The sequence below is a fragment of the Volvox carteri genome (genome assembly GCF_000143455.1).
Source record: "Volvox carteri f. nagariensis unplaced genomic scaffold VOLCAscaffold_26, whole genome shotgun sequence".
Taxonomy (NCBI): domain Eukaryota; kingdom Viridiplantae; phylum Chlorophyta; class Chlorophyceae; order Chlamydomonadales; family Volvocaceae; genus Volvox; species Volvox carteri.
Genome location: NW_003307569.1, coordinates 535,238 through 548,362, shown reverse-complemented (window position 1 = coordinate 548,362; position 13,125 = coordinate 535,238). Strand labels below are relative to the sequence as shown.

The 13,125-nt window shown below is 51.0% G+C and overlaps 2 protein-coding genes across 2 annotated transcripts; one reads left to right on the top strand and one right to left on the bottom strand.

Annotated features, from left to right (window-relative positions):
- Nucleotides 1–2,755: 2,755 nt before the first annotated feature.
- Nucleotides 2,756–7,389, top strand: VOLCADRAFT_92451 (uncharacterized protein; the record flags this gene model as incomplete). The annotated part of the gene is made up of 9 exons (XM_002951901.1): nt 2,756–2,768; nt 3,118–3,194; nt 3,905–3,993; nt 4,506–4,647; nt 4,910–5,042; nt 5,550–5,685; nt 5,972–6,132; nt 6,439–6,894; nt 7,205–7,389. The coding sequence occupies 9 exons, from the start codon at nt 2,756–2,758 to the stop codon at nt 7,387–7,389; spliced, it is 1,392 nt and encodes a 463-aa protein (XP_002951947.1).
- A 352-nt stretch (nt 7,390–7,741) lies between these two features.
- VOLCADRAFT_92450 (uncharacterized protein) lies at nt 7,742–9,476 on the bottom strand (the record flags this gene model as incomplete). Its single annotated transcript, XM_002951809.1, has 4 exons — nt 7,742–7,832; nt 8,838–9,040; nt 9,079–9,103; nt 9,412–9,476. The coding sequence occupies 4 exons, from the start codon at nt 9,474–9,476 to the stop codon at nt 7,742–7,744; spliced, it is 384 nt and encodes a 127-aa protein (XP_002951855.1).
- Nucleotides 9,477–13,125: the final 3,649 nt, after the last annotated feature.

Below are 13,125 nucleotides of genomic sequence, written 5' to 3'. Positions count from 1 at the left end.
TTACGCATCGTTTACTATCCATTGAAGCGCGCCCTCCGCCGCACCGATGTCTCCTTTTTTCCAAGGCTCTTACTTTTCTTGGATCAAATCGCCGTATGCTGAAGTCTTCATACCTCCCCCAGCCGACCCCTCGCGCCGGGCCTATGTCCCCAACGTCCCTTCAGTCCCGACATCTGATCTGGTCATGTCGAAAAGTACCCCAGTTTCCGGTAATACACAGGAGGGTAAACCTGATGCAACTGAATCTGAACACACAAACACATATACGTGCATACATACATACATACATGCATACATACACACCCATCATCACGACCCCCTACGGACCACCGAGCGACTGCTTGTCATTCCGCCTCCTCCCCAAGCTCCTCCTTCATCCCAATGTCCCCCCTCAAAGCATCTATTTCCATCTCCGTTTTCGACATGCCATCTATTTTGTGTTGTTGTTGGTGGTGGTGGTGGTGGAGGTGGAGGTGCCCTTGCGGCGGCGCCCCCTCCTCGCCGACGTCATCGTCGTGACGCCGTGACGGTGGTTCATCGTCATTGGCTTGCCGTTGCCGCGCCGCTCTCCGCCGAGCGACCTCTCCCCTCCGCCTGCTCGGACCGGCGAGTCTCTTGCGTTCCCTCTTAATCATGAGTTTGAGGATGGCTTCCTCGGCCTGTGGCGCCGAGTGGTAGGAGCAGTAGTTGCAACCGCCATCGTCGAGCACCAGGCGAAGTAGCAATTGTTGCAGCAGCAACAGCAGCAGTAACAGTAGCGACAGCAGCAGCAGTAGCAAGGCGGAAGCCATTGTCGAACCATGGTAAAGGGCGGGAGGTGATGGCAGAGAGGGCGCCACCGCCGGGGCACATCGTGGCAACAGCCGTGCAGCACGCGGCAAGTAGGAGGCAGTCAGCAAATCAGTGGTTGAACTTCATCGCATGCAAAGGACAAAAGCAGCGAGTGACGCAGTGCATAGTGGCACGTAATCCCCCTCGGGACCTACGACGACATGAGTTTTCACGACATCCACCGCGACGAGGGGGAGACCGAAAGCTATGGGAAGGAGGGAAGGAAGAGATAGGAGAGAGAAAAAGAGAAAGGAGGAGAAGGGGGAACAGAACAAAATGCACGAGGGCACCAAAAATCAGGAATTTGGAACTATTCGCCATTGCCAGGGCGGGAAGGTAGGTGGTTGGAAGCGTACTGCTGATGGAAGAGTAAATATGTGAAGTTGCTGATAGGGCTTGGGAGACACATAGCTACATACATACATGCATACACACGGTGATGCAGGCAACATTAATCAGAAGCTTGGTTTCGGAGCTGCATCTGGGTTGCGGTGGGAGTGTGGGAGGCGAGCTGTGTGCATGCACGTTGTGTCAGACGTGTATGAAAAAGCCCTGGGGCAGGGGGGGCCCTGCTAAGTCTAACGGTCGTGGTGGTGGAGAGCGCGGGAAGATGGATGGAAGCATTTTCAAAGGCAAATTGGGGGTGCGTTTGGTTTGCCGGTGAACAGTTGCGAAACCCGAGCTGGGCGCGAGGCTGTCTAGGGGAGACAAGTAGATTTGATTTAGGCTTTTGGTTCAATCCAATGACCCATGCGTTGACCTGCCGATCACGGCATGTTCAGGGAGGGCGTGAACGGAGAAACGTGGGAGGGGGGTGAAGAGCAGTAAAGGAAGTTGGCTTGGTTGCGACTGGCAGCTGCGTATCTGGTTCGTAAGCGGGAAGCCTCGCTCGAGCAGTACGTAGCAGTCTCGTCCATTCGATGACATTACCTGGAGCTTGGCTAGCTCCTGGCGAAGAACACGCTGCAGCTTTTCGATGGAATCCTGCTGTATCTTAAGGGCGCCTGGAATCGCCTGTAAGGAGTAACCGTGTTAAACATTGTGTCGAGCATATAGATCAGGCGAAACATGAGCAACCTGAGGATGAATTCCTGCAGTCCAAGTGCCTCCCGGCGAGATATTTTCGTCATCGTCTGGCATGCTTCTAAAGTATAGGTCACATATCTATCAAAGAAAAGCCTGGTAAGAAGAAGCCTAAAACAGCCCTAACACATAAACCACCTATTTCCTTGTACTAGTGACCCTAGTAACCTTGAGTCAAGGATCAGGAGGCTTCATGGCAGTTAATTCTCTGTACTTGCCACACGCCTTGCCTTGCAGTTGAGCCCAACTTGGCATTGCCGTATTTGCCAGTAAGGCTGAGTAAGGCTCAATAATGATACCAACATGCAGTATTCGATGAACGTCAAAAATTGGCTAAGTCACAGGTAAAGACATTGAGGTGGATAAGTGCAAAAATGGATTACAATGCCCCACGCGTTTCACGTGGCTAGATGTACAAGGGCGATGATAATAGAGCCGCCATTAATGAGACACGTTTATTTTTGCACTTTATGGAATATTCTGGGCCTCTGACCCAATGCTGCGCAAGTAGAATTCGTTTCTCGTCACGGAGGAAACCGCCTGCTCCAACGGCGTGGGCCAGTAAAAGACAGGAGGGACGCTATGCAACTGGACTCATGTCGCTGTTCGTTTTTGTTTCTAGCATTCGCGGCTGTTCTCATGGGTTCGGCTGTGGCCACTGGGGTGGACTCAGACATATGGCAGGACCACAACCGTTTTCTTCAAGAACAGGCTTCGTCGCATGAGTCGTCACGTAGCACTGCCAGCTACACCGCGTCTGACTTTGTCCTTTTAAATGGGTGAGCCTTGGGGACATTACGTTGGGGTATGTCAGACTTGCCTCGGCGGCTAATTCCTCAGAATGCGTGTTAACGGTGAGTAGATTGCCTACTAACACCAGCCTTTGGTTCCTTTGTGCTCCTAACCTACTCGCGGCGGCTTTCAACGGTCACAGCTTCCTAATTTGTAAGTGTTCGAATTCTCGGTTGTTGAATGGCGCTTTGCCAGGTGCCTAACGTTCCATAGCCATGTACATATCGTTAGTTCAATTACGCTACCTCCCCGGCTCAGGCGCCATACGGCTTCGGCACCCGATGGCGTCACGATGACTCCAGTTACTTTTGACGCACATAAAGACGCGTCACACACATATGGCGCGACAACGCCGCTACCCTGACTCTTTGCCGGGCGCCTCCCTCTTCCCTCGCATCCCGACTCGCGCAGTCTTCATGCAAATCGGCTTTGTCTCGGCAGAAAGCGGACAGGGCCGCGCAAAAAATGTACGGAACATCTTGCTTAAGGTACGAATCGTGTATACAACCTTTCCCAACAGGCCCCCTTATTCCCCTATTAAATCGGCCTTCCCGAACACCCCCAACCCCCAAAAGCCCCCACCTCCGCGCAAACAAAACAACAAGAAAGGAAAAGTGCCCCCAAAGCACGCGGGTGAGGGAAGGGGAAGGGGATGCGAGGGCACCAGGAACCAACAAAAACGTAATTTTCCTGCAATGTATGACGTCATGGCGGAGGAGTCAGATCTGACAGAGTACTCGCAAAGTGACCAATACGGAAGACACAGCTGGCGCCGTACACTGTACAACATCCAACCGACACAACCGCTTTGCAATTTGAACGCAGGAAACTTAGGGTTTTCGCAGTTGTCAGCCTCTCGCGTGGGCAAAATCCGACAAAGTGTTATTAGTTAAACTTTTGCTTCTTCAATCCTTCCTCCTCCTCCTCGTCCTCCTCCTCCCTCTCCTCCTCCAACTAAATCCAAAATCCAAATCCAGTTAACCGATCCGGCTGTGTCCTGGGGCCTCTCCCCATATGACCGTCGTATCGTTTATACGGAGAGGCGCTTGTACGACACCCTAAATATCCTTCAGGTTCTCCCACATGGCCTCCAAACTCCGTACGGTTGTTGGACAACCTTAGGGTTTGTGTTTGCTTTCCCCTCAACCCCCGGGGGACCTTTGAAAAATTCTGGATCCTGTCTCAATCCTGTGGTCAGAATTCCGTCAACATCATGCTGTGCGCGATCTGCTGGTGGGCGGTTGGTTACGCTTTTGCCTACGGCAAGACGGCTGGAGGACTCTTAGGGTGCGTACGACGTTAGTACGGCATTTGCAATCATGGGCATGACACGAGGGAGGGTCCTCCCCGGGGGCGAGCGCCCACGCGGTGTTGTGCTGGTTGCTGTAGTTGTGAGGGCTAAATGGGCGCGTGGCCGTCGTTTGGGACGGTTTGTACGGATAACAGTTATTTCAGTTATAGTCCACTTTGCATTTTTTGCTCCATTTTGGACTTATATGAACATGTGACATTCCAGCCTTCGCTACTGCCGCTACTGCTTGCTGCTGCTTGTCTATCGCTCTCCCCTCCGTCATCCGCCTCCGCTGTGACGCTGTCATCTCCCCCTCAAATTTGGCCCCCACAACTCCTTGCTCTGGCAGCAGCTTCAATCGTGTGTGGTTCGTCTTTCCCCCACAACTCCACACGCAAAAAAAATCCCCGGAACCCCCCCCCTGAGCAGAAAACCAGCCTTAAAACTCGAAACACCTCCCTCCATACACACACGCGCGCCTTTCCCCTAACGCACATACATACCGCAGCATCTCTCACTTCTTCAGTGATGGGGAGACGTTCGATTCCAAGCCCTGGTTCTTCACATGGACGTTTTGTTTGTCGGCCGTAACTATCGCATCTGGGTGCCTCGCGGAGAGGACACACCTCTTTGTCTACCCTGTCTACACGGTGGGTCTCGGGTTTTAGGGTTTTAGGTTTAAGTTGGTGCTTTGGGTTGGGTTTTTCCTTGTTTTTTTTCAAAGTTGTTGTTGTTGCAATCTGCTGTGTTTTTTTTCAGGTTTCTTGTTGTTGCAATCGTCCGTCTTTCACACCTGCAGGCTGAGTTCGTTGTTTCTTCCCTCAGGTACGAAACCCGCATGATCCCCCTTCCCCCCTTCCCCCTCCTCCTCCCCTCCCCTCCCGTTTCCATTTTCCCGCCCTCGCTCCGAAGGCGGTGGTCAGCATTGTCGTACATCCTGTCGTGGCCCATTGGGTTTGGGGTAAGGACTCGTGGCTCAACTCCCGAGTCGGGTCCCCCTGTCGATTCTTGGATTTTGCGGGAGGCGCTGTCGTACATATCGTGGGTGAGTTATCGTGTCGTATATCGCCGGGGGAAGGGTGGGGGTGATAAAAATGAGGAGACGATGCAAAAGGGAATTTCAGAATTTTATTATGATTTATTGATTATATCCCTGTTATTATTTTTTGTGCCTTGCGGGGTGAGAGAAAGTGGAGGGGGGAGGTTGGTGTGGCTAGCTAGGGTGTGTGATGTACGAACGGCGAAGATGCCTGAAAGGGAAATCCAAGGACGAGGAGGGGGAGGATGAAAAGGAGGAGGAGGAGGGGGACCGGGGACACTCCGGATACAGAGGAACAGCGGGTTTCGGAGCTCCCTTGCTTTTAATTGTACGCTAATAAAGCATAATGTCACTACATTTTCAAATACCAGTTCGTTCATTATGTTAGTAATCAAAAAAATGTTATGCCGATTATTTTAGGGTCTTTTATTATCTAAATTGACGGAACCCATCGATTGCTGTCACTGGCTGACCCATGGGTCGCTGTGGGGGTTCATTCCACTTCGCTACCAGGCGGCCTAACGGGCCTTATCGGCGCCATACTTTGCGGCCCCCGGATGGGCCGTTTCGAAGACGGAGTCCAAAAGGATATTCCGGGGCATGACGTATCGTCCGTCAGCCTCGGATCGCTCATGTTGTGGTTTGGCTGGTGAGCTCGGACCGGTTTTTCAGGGTTCCAGGTTCTAGGTTGGGGCTGCTGAATTCGAAATCGGTTTTTTTTTAGTTTTTTAAGTTTTTTAGCAAAGATGATGAGCATTATGCGTTGTTTTTTTATGTGGAATTCGCCGTATCTTCTTCCGCTCCTTCTCCTGCTTCCCTCCTTCCCAACGCATCAATGAGTGGTTTGATGGATGAATGTTTAATTTAATACTTCCTTTATTGTTTATTAATGATTAATTTAATACTTAATTAATTTTTATGATTTAAAAATGCAGGTTTGGATTCAACTGCGGCTCCACGTATATCTACATGTCGGACGGGGGCCCGGCGGCCTCCTCTGCCGTGAGCCGGGTCGCACTCAACATGACGCTCTGCGCGAGTGCTGCGGGTATGACCTCGCTGGTGCTGGCGAGCTTGCTGTCCGGTGGGTCAGCCGGTGGGTCCCCGGGGGTTAGGGGTGGATCTGGGTTTTACGGTTTAAAGCGGTTGGATCTGGGTTTTTAGGGAGCTGATTTGGGTTTTAGGGTTTGCTTTGGGGCAAAGGTGAGTATAGGGGAAAGGGGCTGTGCGCACTCGAAGGGGCTAATTTTGACGGGGGGTTCGGGGGAAACGTGTGTGTCTGTGTCTGTATGTGTGTCGACGTCGGGGAGTACGTGACATGATGACCCCCTTTTTCGGCAATCGTGCACTTTTCTGCGCATAATACGTACGTCTCCTGCTACCGCTGCTGATGCTGCTACAGGTACCTTTGATTTGGGGGTTTGTTGTAACGGCTTGATGGCTGGCCTCTCCGCCTCGACTGCCAACGTCGGGTTCATCACCCCATGGGCTTCGTGCATAACCGGCACGTTGGCGGGTTTGTTGTACGTTGCCAGCTCCCGGCTGCTTGTACGGCTGGGGATCGACGACCCCCTGGACTCGAGCGCCATTCACTGCGGATCTGGGCTGCTGGGGGTGGTGATTAGCGGCTTTCTTGCTCGTCCGTCGTACGTACGGTCCATGGTCGACAAGAATTGCGGCGGACTTGTGTACGGCATGAATGGCGGGACGCAACTAGGCATGCAGCTATTAGGCAAGTACTGTCGTATTTCTGGGAGGAATGGTTTTGGGGGAAAGAGGGGAGGGAGAGTTATGACCTTATGGGGGGGATTGAGGCGATGGGTGAAAAGTGATCCATGGGGGAGCTATGTCGTACGGCGTACGTCGTACGGAAGGGCGGGAGGGGTTTTCCAAGTCCCCCGGGCAGGGCACCGGCTGGGAGGTTTTCCTCCCCGTTTTTCCCTCTCCCTCTCTTCCCCCCTTCTCTCACATCCACACGCAATACACACGCAACAATGCACCTTCAGAAAGCCGTTTTACTTTTTATTGCGGGGGAATTCCCACACGCACAAAAAACGACCGCACGACGTCATCCTCGTCTCCTCATCTCCTTTTCCCAGCTTTCCAGAATTGTTAGAACACATACACACGCACATACACACGCACACGCACCCGTCCTGGCCCCCCAGGTCTCCTCGTCACCATCGCCTGGACGGCTTTATGGAGCATCCTCGCCTTTTCGACCCTAAAACGCTTTCAGCTCTTGCGTGTCGACCAGCAAACAGAGCTGGCAGGCATCGATAATATGGAACACGGCGGCCCAGCGTATCCAGAGTTTTTGCAGCGAGTGCAGAGCTCCAGAACTGGGTTTTAGGGTTTTAGAGATTTGCAAGGGTTTTTAGTCGTAGGGGGCGTTTCATGTAGGGCGTTTACTGCAAACACACACGCACACACATAAACGCGAAGTGTGCGTGCGCGGTTTTAATTTAGGGTTTAGGGTAACGTGGCTTCCTTGAGAAGGCTGTAGCCCTGACGTACAGGCGCGTCCTAGTTCACTGGAGGAGCCTTTAGCCGTTTCTCTAGTTGTAGCTGCAGCCGTTACGGCGCAAGCGGTAGCCATTTGAGTTTTTTTGTAGAATGCTTGCCAACAACAATAATAAGACCTGGTCTAGTAGCAATAGCCGGAAGAAGAGTGGTTGCTGCTGCTACAGCCGCTTTGAGCTGTTTTAGGGTTTTGGCAGTCCTCGTGGTACAGCTGTGTAGCCTGGCTTCCGGCATATACGACAGCTAAGGCAGGTAGGGGGGAGAGGGGAAGGCCTGCGAGGGGGGGGAGGGGTTGTGGAGGAGTGATAGGGAAATCTGAGGGTTTATGTGGGGGCGAGGGTTTAGTGTACGAGTTGTACGAACGGGGAGAGGGAGTCGTTGTCCGCTTCTCCTGTCTCTTTCCGCGTTTTTAGTGGTATAGGACGGGCAGGATGCTGAGTTTCGTTCGCGTATGTATGTATGTACGTATGTATGTGCGTATGTATGTGCGTATGTACGTATGTATGTATGTACGTATGTATGTATGTATGTGGTGAATGTCGAGGGACGTCAGGTTTAGGGTATGGGCTTTCGAAAGGTATTCTTCTCTAGTTGGGCGCAACTGCATAACCAGGACGAGGAAAGGAAAAGCGAAAAAGAAAGAATAAAATGCGTAACGATCGTACTCGTACTGCGGCGGTTGTCATGGTGGTGGGTGTCGCATTCTGTGGCTCTCTGGCTGTGCTTGAAAAAGTTAATGGGTGTTTCAACGATGGTACGACATGAGGGTGTAGTACGACATGAGGGTATGGTACGACGTGAAAAGGTTTACGTCTAGGAACCCGTAAACGTAAAACCTTATTCTAAAACTTGATGACGCACGAGGGGGGGGTGGAAACGCACTAACAAATCTAAAGATGAGAGGGCAGCGGAAAAAACCCGGGACCGTACGAACAGGTACACAAGGGTACGAATAATTAAAGGAACGGGATTTTTTGTTTTTTCCTGTCGTCAAATGGAAATGGAGGAAGGGGGATTTTCTGGCGGTTGGGATCGTTCGAACGGCGTACGGTTTTTCTGCGGTGGTTGAAATGGGCCGAGCACCGTATATTGTACGTCTTCCTCGCGGCGCATTTAAGTGTGTAGTTTGTATGTATGTACGTATGTATGTATGTGTGTATGCGGCTGGACATCTAGCATTGCGCAGGCATGTAGAGGCACGATGAGTGTGAGTAGCGATGAATGGCGAACAGGGGAGAGGGGGTTGGGGGGGTCGGGCTGAAGTGACGATTGCCGTACTGGAAGGTTGGTGCTACTGCTGGCGTTGGTGTTAATAATAATGATGATGATGATAACAAGTACGGGATATGCACGACTAGAAGGCGGGAGGTAAACGACATGGCGTTCGCTTGGAGAAGGCGGCTGCTTGTACTACATAACGTGCATCCGGAGTACGACATAACACCCTGCTGAAGAGTCTGGCCCATGTCGCGGCGCGACAGCTGTGAGGTGGGGTACGCAGTTGGGGATTGAGGCTCACGGTGATCAATGCGGCATATGTGAATCTGTATTAAGCATGTATGTATGTATGTATGTGTTGCGAGGGAGCCAGCCGCAGGGGGGTTGCTTTCCGGGGCGGGGGGCTGCGAAACCCGACCACGGTGTTTCATTGTCTCCTGTACCGGGATGCACCGGGAGGATGCTGACGCAAGCTTGTGTGTACGGCGCCTTCGCTTTTTGGGTCCATTCGGGTCGGGGTTGGGGTTGGGGGGGTTCACGGGGGTTTATGTTGTTGCACCGCTACAGCTACAGCTACAGCTACCGCGAGGCACTTGGCGTGTCCTTGCTTTTCGTCGGCATCGTCGTTTCTCACCCATCATTAGCACCATTATCATCGAGGTCAATATCATGTGTCTTCACTATAGTCGAATTTCGCATTTTTTTTGCTATCGGCAGCACCACCATCGTCATCGTTTATATGGTCCCCATGATTTGGCAACCAACAAAATATTATAATATTAATTGCAGCGCAGTAGAGCATTAATGATAATAAATAATAATAGTAATAATAAACTGTAATAGTAATAATAAACTGCGAACGGGTTTAGGGAGGGGCCAGGGGTGAACCTCATGGAAGAAAACAGTCTTCTGGCGGTACGGCATGTTTTTTTGAATTTGAATTTTGGGCGGGTGAATGATGTGTATGGCTATTATATGGATAAGTGAGCCCTTGTACCGACGCTTTTACATGACGACAAAAAATAACGACAACAACGATGCGGGTGAAAACAACAACGACAACAGAGGCCTGTACTGCATGAGACGATGCATACATACATACATACACGCGCATCTTTGTGCGTCGGGTCCTTCTCCCGTCCCCTCCGTGTGTGTGTATGCGTATGTACGGGTCCACGTTCGGTTGGTGGTTGCTATAGTACGGGTAGTATGGACGATGATGATGATTCGTGTGTGTGTGCGGGGTGATCTAAGACGTAAATATGTGTATCTGTACACATGCACGTATGTATGTACACACGTTTGTATGTATGTATGTATTGTGCTGCTGGACGGCGAGTAAAATCCTCGTTTTCGCCGGTAGTGGTGGAAAGTATACAATGTTGGGTACGGCATGTACGGCTGTTGGTAAAATGGAAGTATGGCCCAATTCAGGGATGGTATTTTCCGGACCGATCTTATTTGTACGGCAGTCTTTCCGTACGAAAGGCTTTCCTCGGTGCTGTGTGTATTGCACTGCTTTTGCTTGCCTTTCGCGAGGGCGCCTGTGTGCGTGCACGCGGATGGGTATGTATGTATGTGCCTGTGCGGCCCGGCGTATGTATATGTCAGTATGTCTGTATGTAATGCGCGTGCCGTGTGCGTTTCTGGCATTGTTTGGAAAGCAAGGTGTGGAAGAGGATGGCTGAAGCCACGGGGCTTGCCGCACATATCTGCATTTTCATCTTGTACGGATGTACGGACGCCGTGCAATGAATGAAATTTCCCATTCAAGCTGAGCTCCGGTGTGCACAAGTTGTGCGTTGTGTTGCATGATGGCGGCGGTTGGGGAATATATATGCAGCACCTGTACGGCAGCCGTAACTGCAAGGAATTCGCGCAGTTCTGTGCCGTACAGTGCCCATGGACGACGGCGTTTGACAGCGGCCCCAGAGCGTGTGAGCGTGTGTGTATTCAAAACCCCCGGGGTCAAAACCCGGGGATGCCTAAATTGGACACAAGTATCTCCTGAAGACGTACGACGACCCGGGGGAGGTGGGGGGAAAAGAGGTGAGTGTGGCCCATGATGAGAAGGAGGGGGAATGGACGGATGGATGGATGGATGGACAGACAGACAAAAAACGCACGATTGCAAATTTCTTCAATTTCGCCAACTCATTGGCCTGTCTGCTAGTAGGTGCACAGTATATGTACGGCATATGTTGTCTTACACCCGCCGCGAAGGGTATGTGCGTGATGCGGCGGTCGTAGTACTCGCATTTCCATGGCAGATTTGGTCGTTATGGTTGTAGAGAAGTTTAACCGGGGGGGTCGGTTTCTTTTTTTTCTTTTTGGATCTGAGTTGGGAGAGGCCGTTATGTGTTTACTTACCAAATGAAAAAATAATCAGGATAAAAAAATTTAGAAAACCCAACCCAGCTCTACCGGGAAAATCCCTTTTAATCTTTCCGTTTGTTCACCGGGGCCTTCAATTCGCAGCGTGTTGCCAACAGCGACCAACATTCCCCCCAACGTTGCGCCCCTCGCGGTGTTTTTCTCTCGTCTCGGACAGATCTCGCGAGTCATCATCAGTGCCGTTCTTTTTATGTTTGTGTGCTCTTGAAGTCGGCACCGTACGGGACTTAACCCTTTGGGGTTTCGTCACGCAGGGCCCCGGAGGCGGTGTACACACACATGAAATGATTTCCAAATTGGTGGTGGTGGTGGTGGTGGTGGTGGTGGTGGTGGAGGAGGAGGAGGAGGAGGACTAGCGCCCCGCAGTGGTTGAGGTGAATATGTGTGGAAGGAGGGTTGGGACAAAAAAAGATAGACAACGTGTGGATCGGCCTGAGGTCTTCTGCATTGTGGCGGGGCATGTGTGTGCGTGCCATGTGTGTGTGTGTGTGCGTCCTGCGTTTCGCGCGCGCTTGTTTATGTATGTATGTATGTATGTATGTATGTATGTATGTATTCATTCGTGTGCGTGTGTATGTGTTACATATCAATCCCTGTGTGTGTTGATGTCTTCGGGGACATGTTGCCGTACAATAGCAGCTACTGGACTGACACTGCTCGCAAAGGGGGAATGCCATGCTTTGATACATGTGTGCTGTGTGTGTATGTGTGTACGGCACGGCTATGTGACTCCGCGCGCGTGTACGGTGATGAAAGGTGAACACACGAGCACACGAGCACTACACAGCACTACACAACAACAAGAAAAGAGGGGGTATGTTTGCGTCGTAAAATCTCTGTGCTGTGCTTTGAGCGCCGTCGGGATATGCCGCGGCTTGAATTGTCCGCTGAATAGCCTAAATAGGCGGGGGGGGGGCCCGGAAGCCGAATGCGTGGGGTGGGTGTTTTAAGCGCATGTCTGTATGTCTGTATGCATCTGCGGATCCAAACGTAATGTGCAATAATTCTTTCGATTTTCTCTTAGCTCTCATCATACACACATGATGATGGTGAGCCACGGTGGTTCCTCCGCATTGCTCATTCCTTTTCTCTATCTCATCACTTCTTTCAAGAAGAGAAGTGGAAACAGATTTAAAAATGGGGAAACGATGTCCACATCGCCTTTTTGTTAACGCCACCTGCGGAGGACTCGATTTGCGCTCACAGCTGGCAATGGACGCTACGGTCCGTACGCCGTACAACTCGTCGTACAAGTTTTAAAGTTCCTCTGCAGAGCATATTAATGACCAAAAGACATTTCGCAACTCACATCGTCAGCGGAACGACAAAAGGACCTGATGTTAAAAACAACAGTACGACAACAAACAACACGCTATAGGGGTCTTTTGTCTTTTCCAGTTAATACTTATCTTATGACGGATACGTCGCATGCAGATCTCTTATCACCATTCCTTTTTAGATACACCCCCCGGCAGCAGAGGCCCGGGCCCCGAAGACTGGCGTCTCTATTATTCACAGCGAGTTAATATGTCATCAATGGATGCAATCAAGTTTTAGTGCTGTACGCTGCTGTACTGTGGTTGGACCGTACGGATGCCGTACTTCTCCCTACAAAATATAATATCGACGACGATCCAACTGTTTTGAGGGAGTGACATTTTTGGGGGCCATGTCCACATTTTAGTCGTTGTTAGACATATGAATCGATGTCCGAAAGTAAAAATATGAACTTGGAAAGCACCTTGCCTTTTCAGTCATGTTCGATCACATTAATATACAGAGATTTTTTGGGAATCAGATTGCCACTGCTCCCTTTTGGTTATCCTTTTTTGGGTTTAGACGATTGATAGGCAAAAAGAAAACAAAAGCTAAAGGTTAAGTTTTGCTTTTGAGAAAAGCTTCCTTGTCCGTCCCTGCAGCAGGGGCGCGCACCGGTTCATTTTACAGAGGTTCT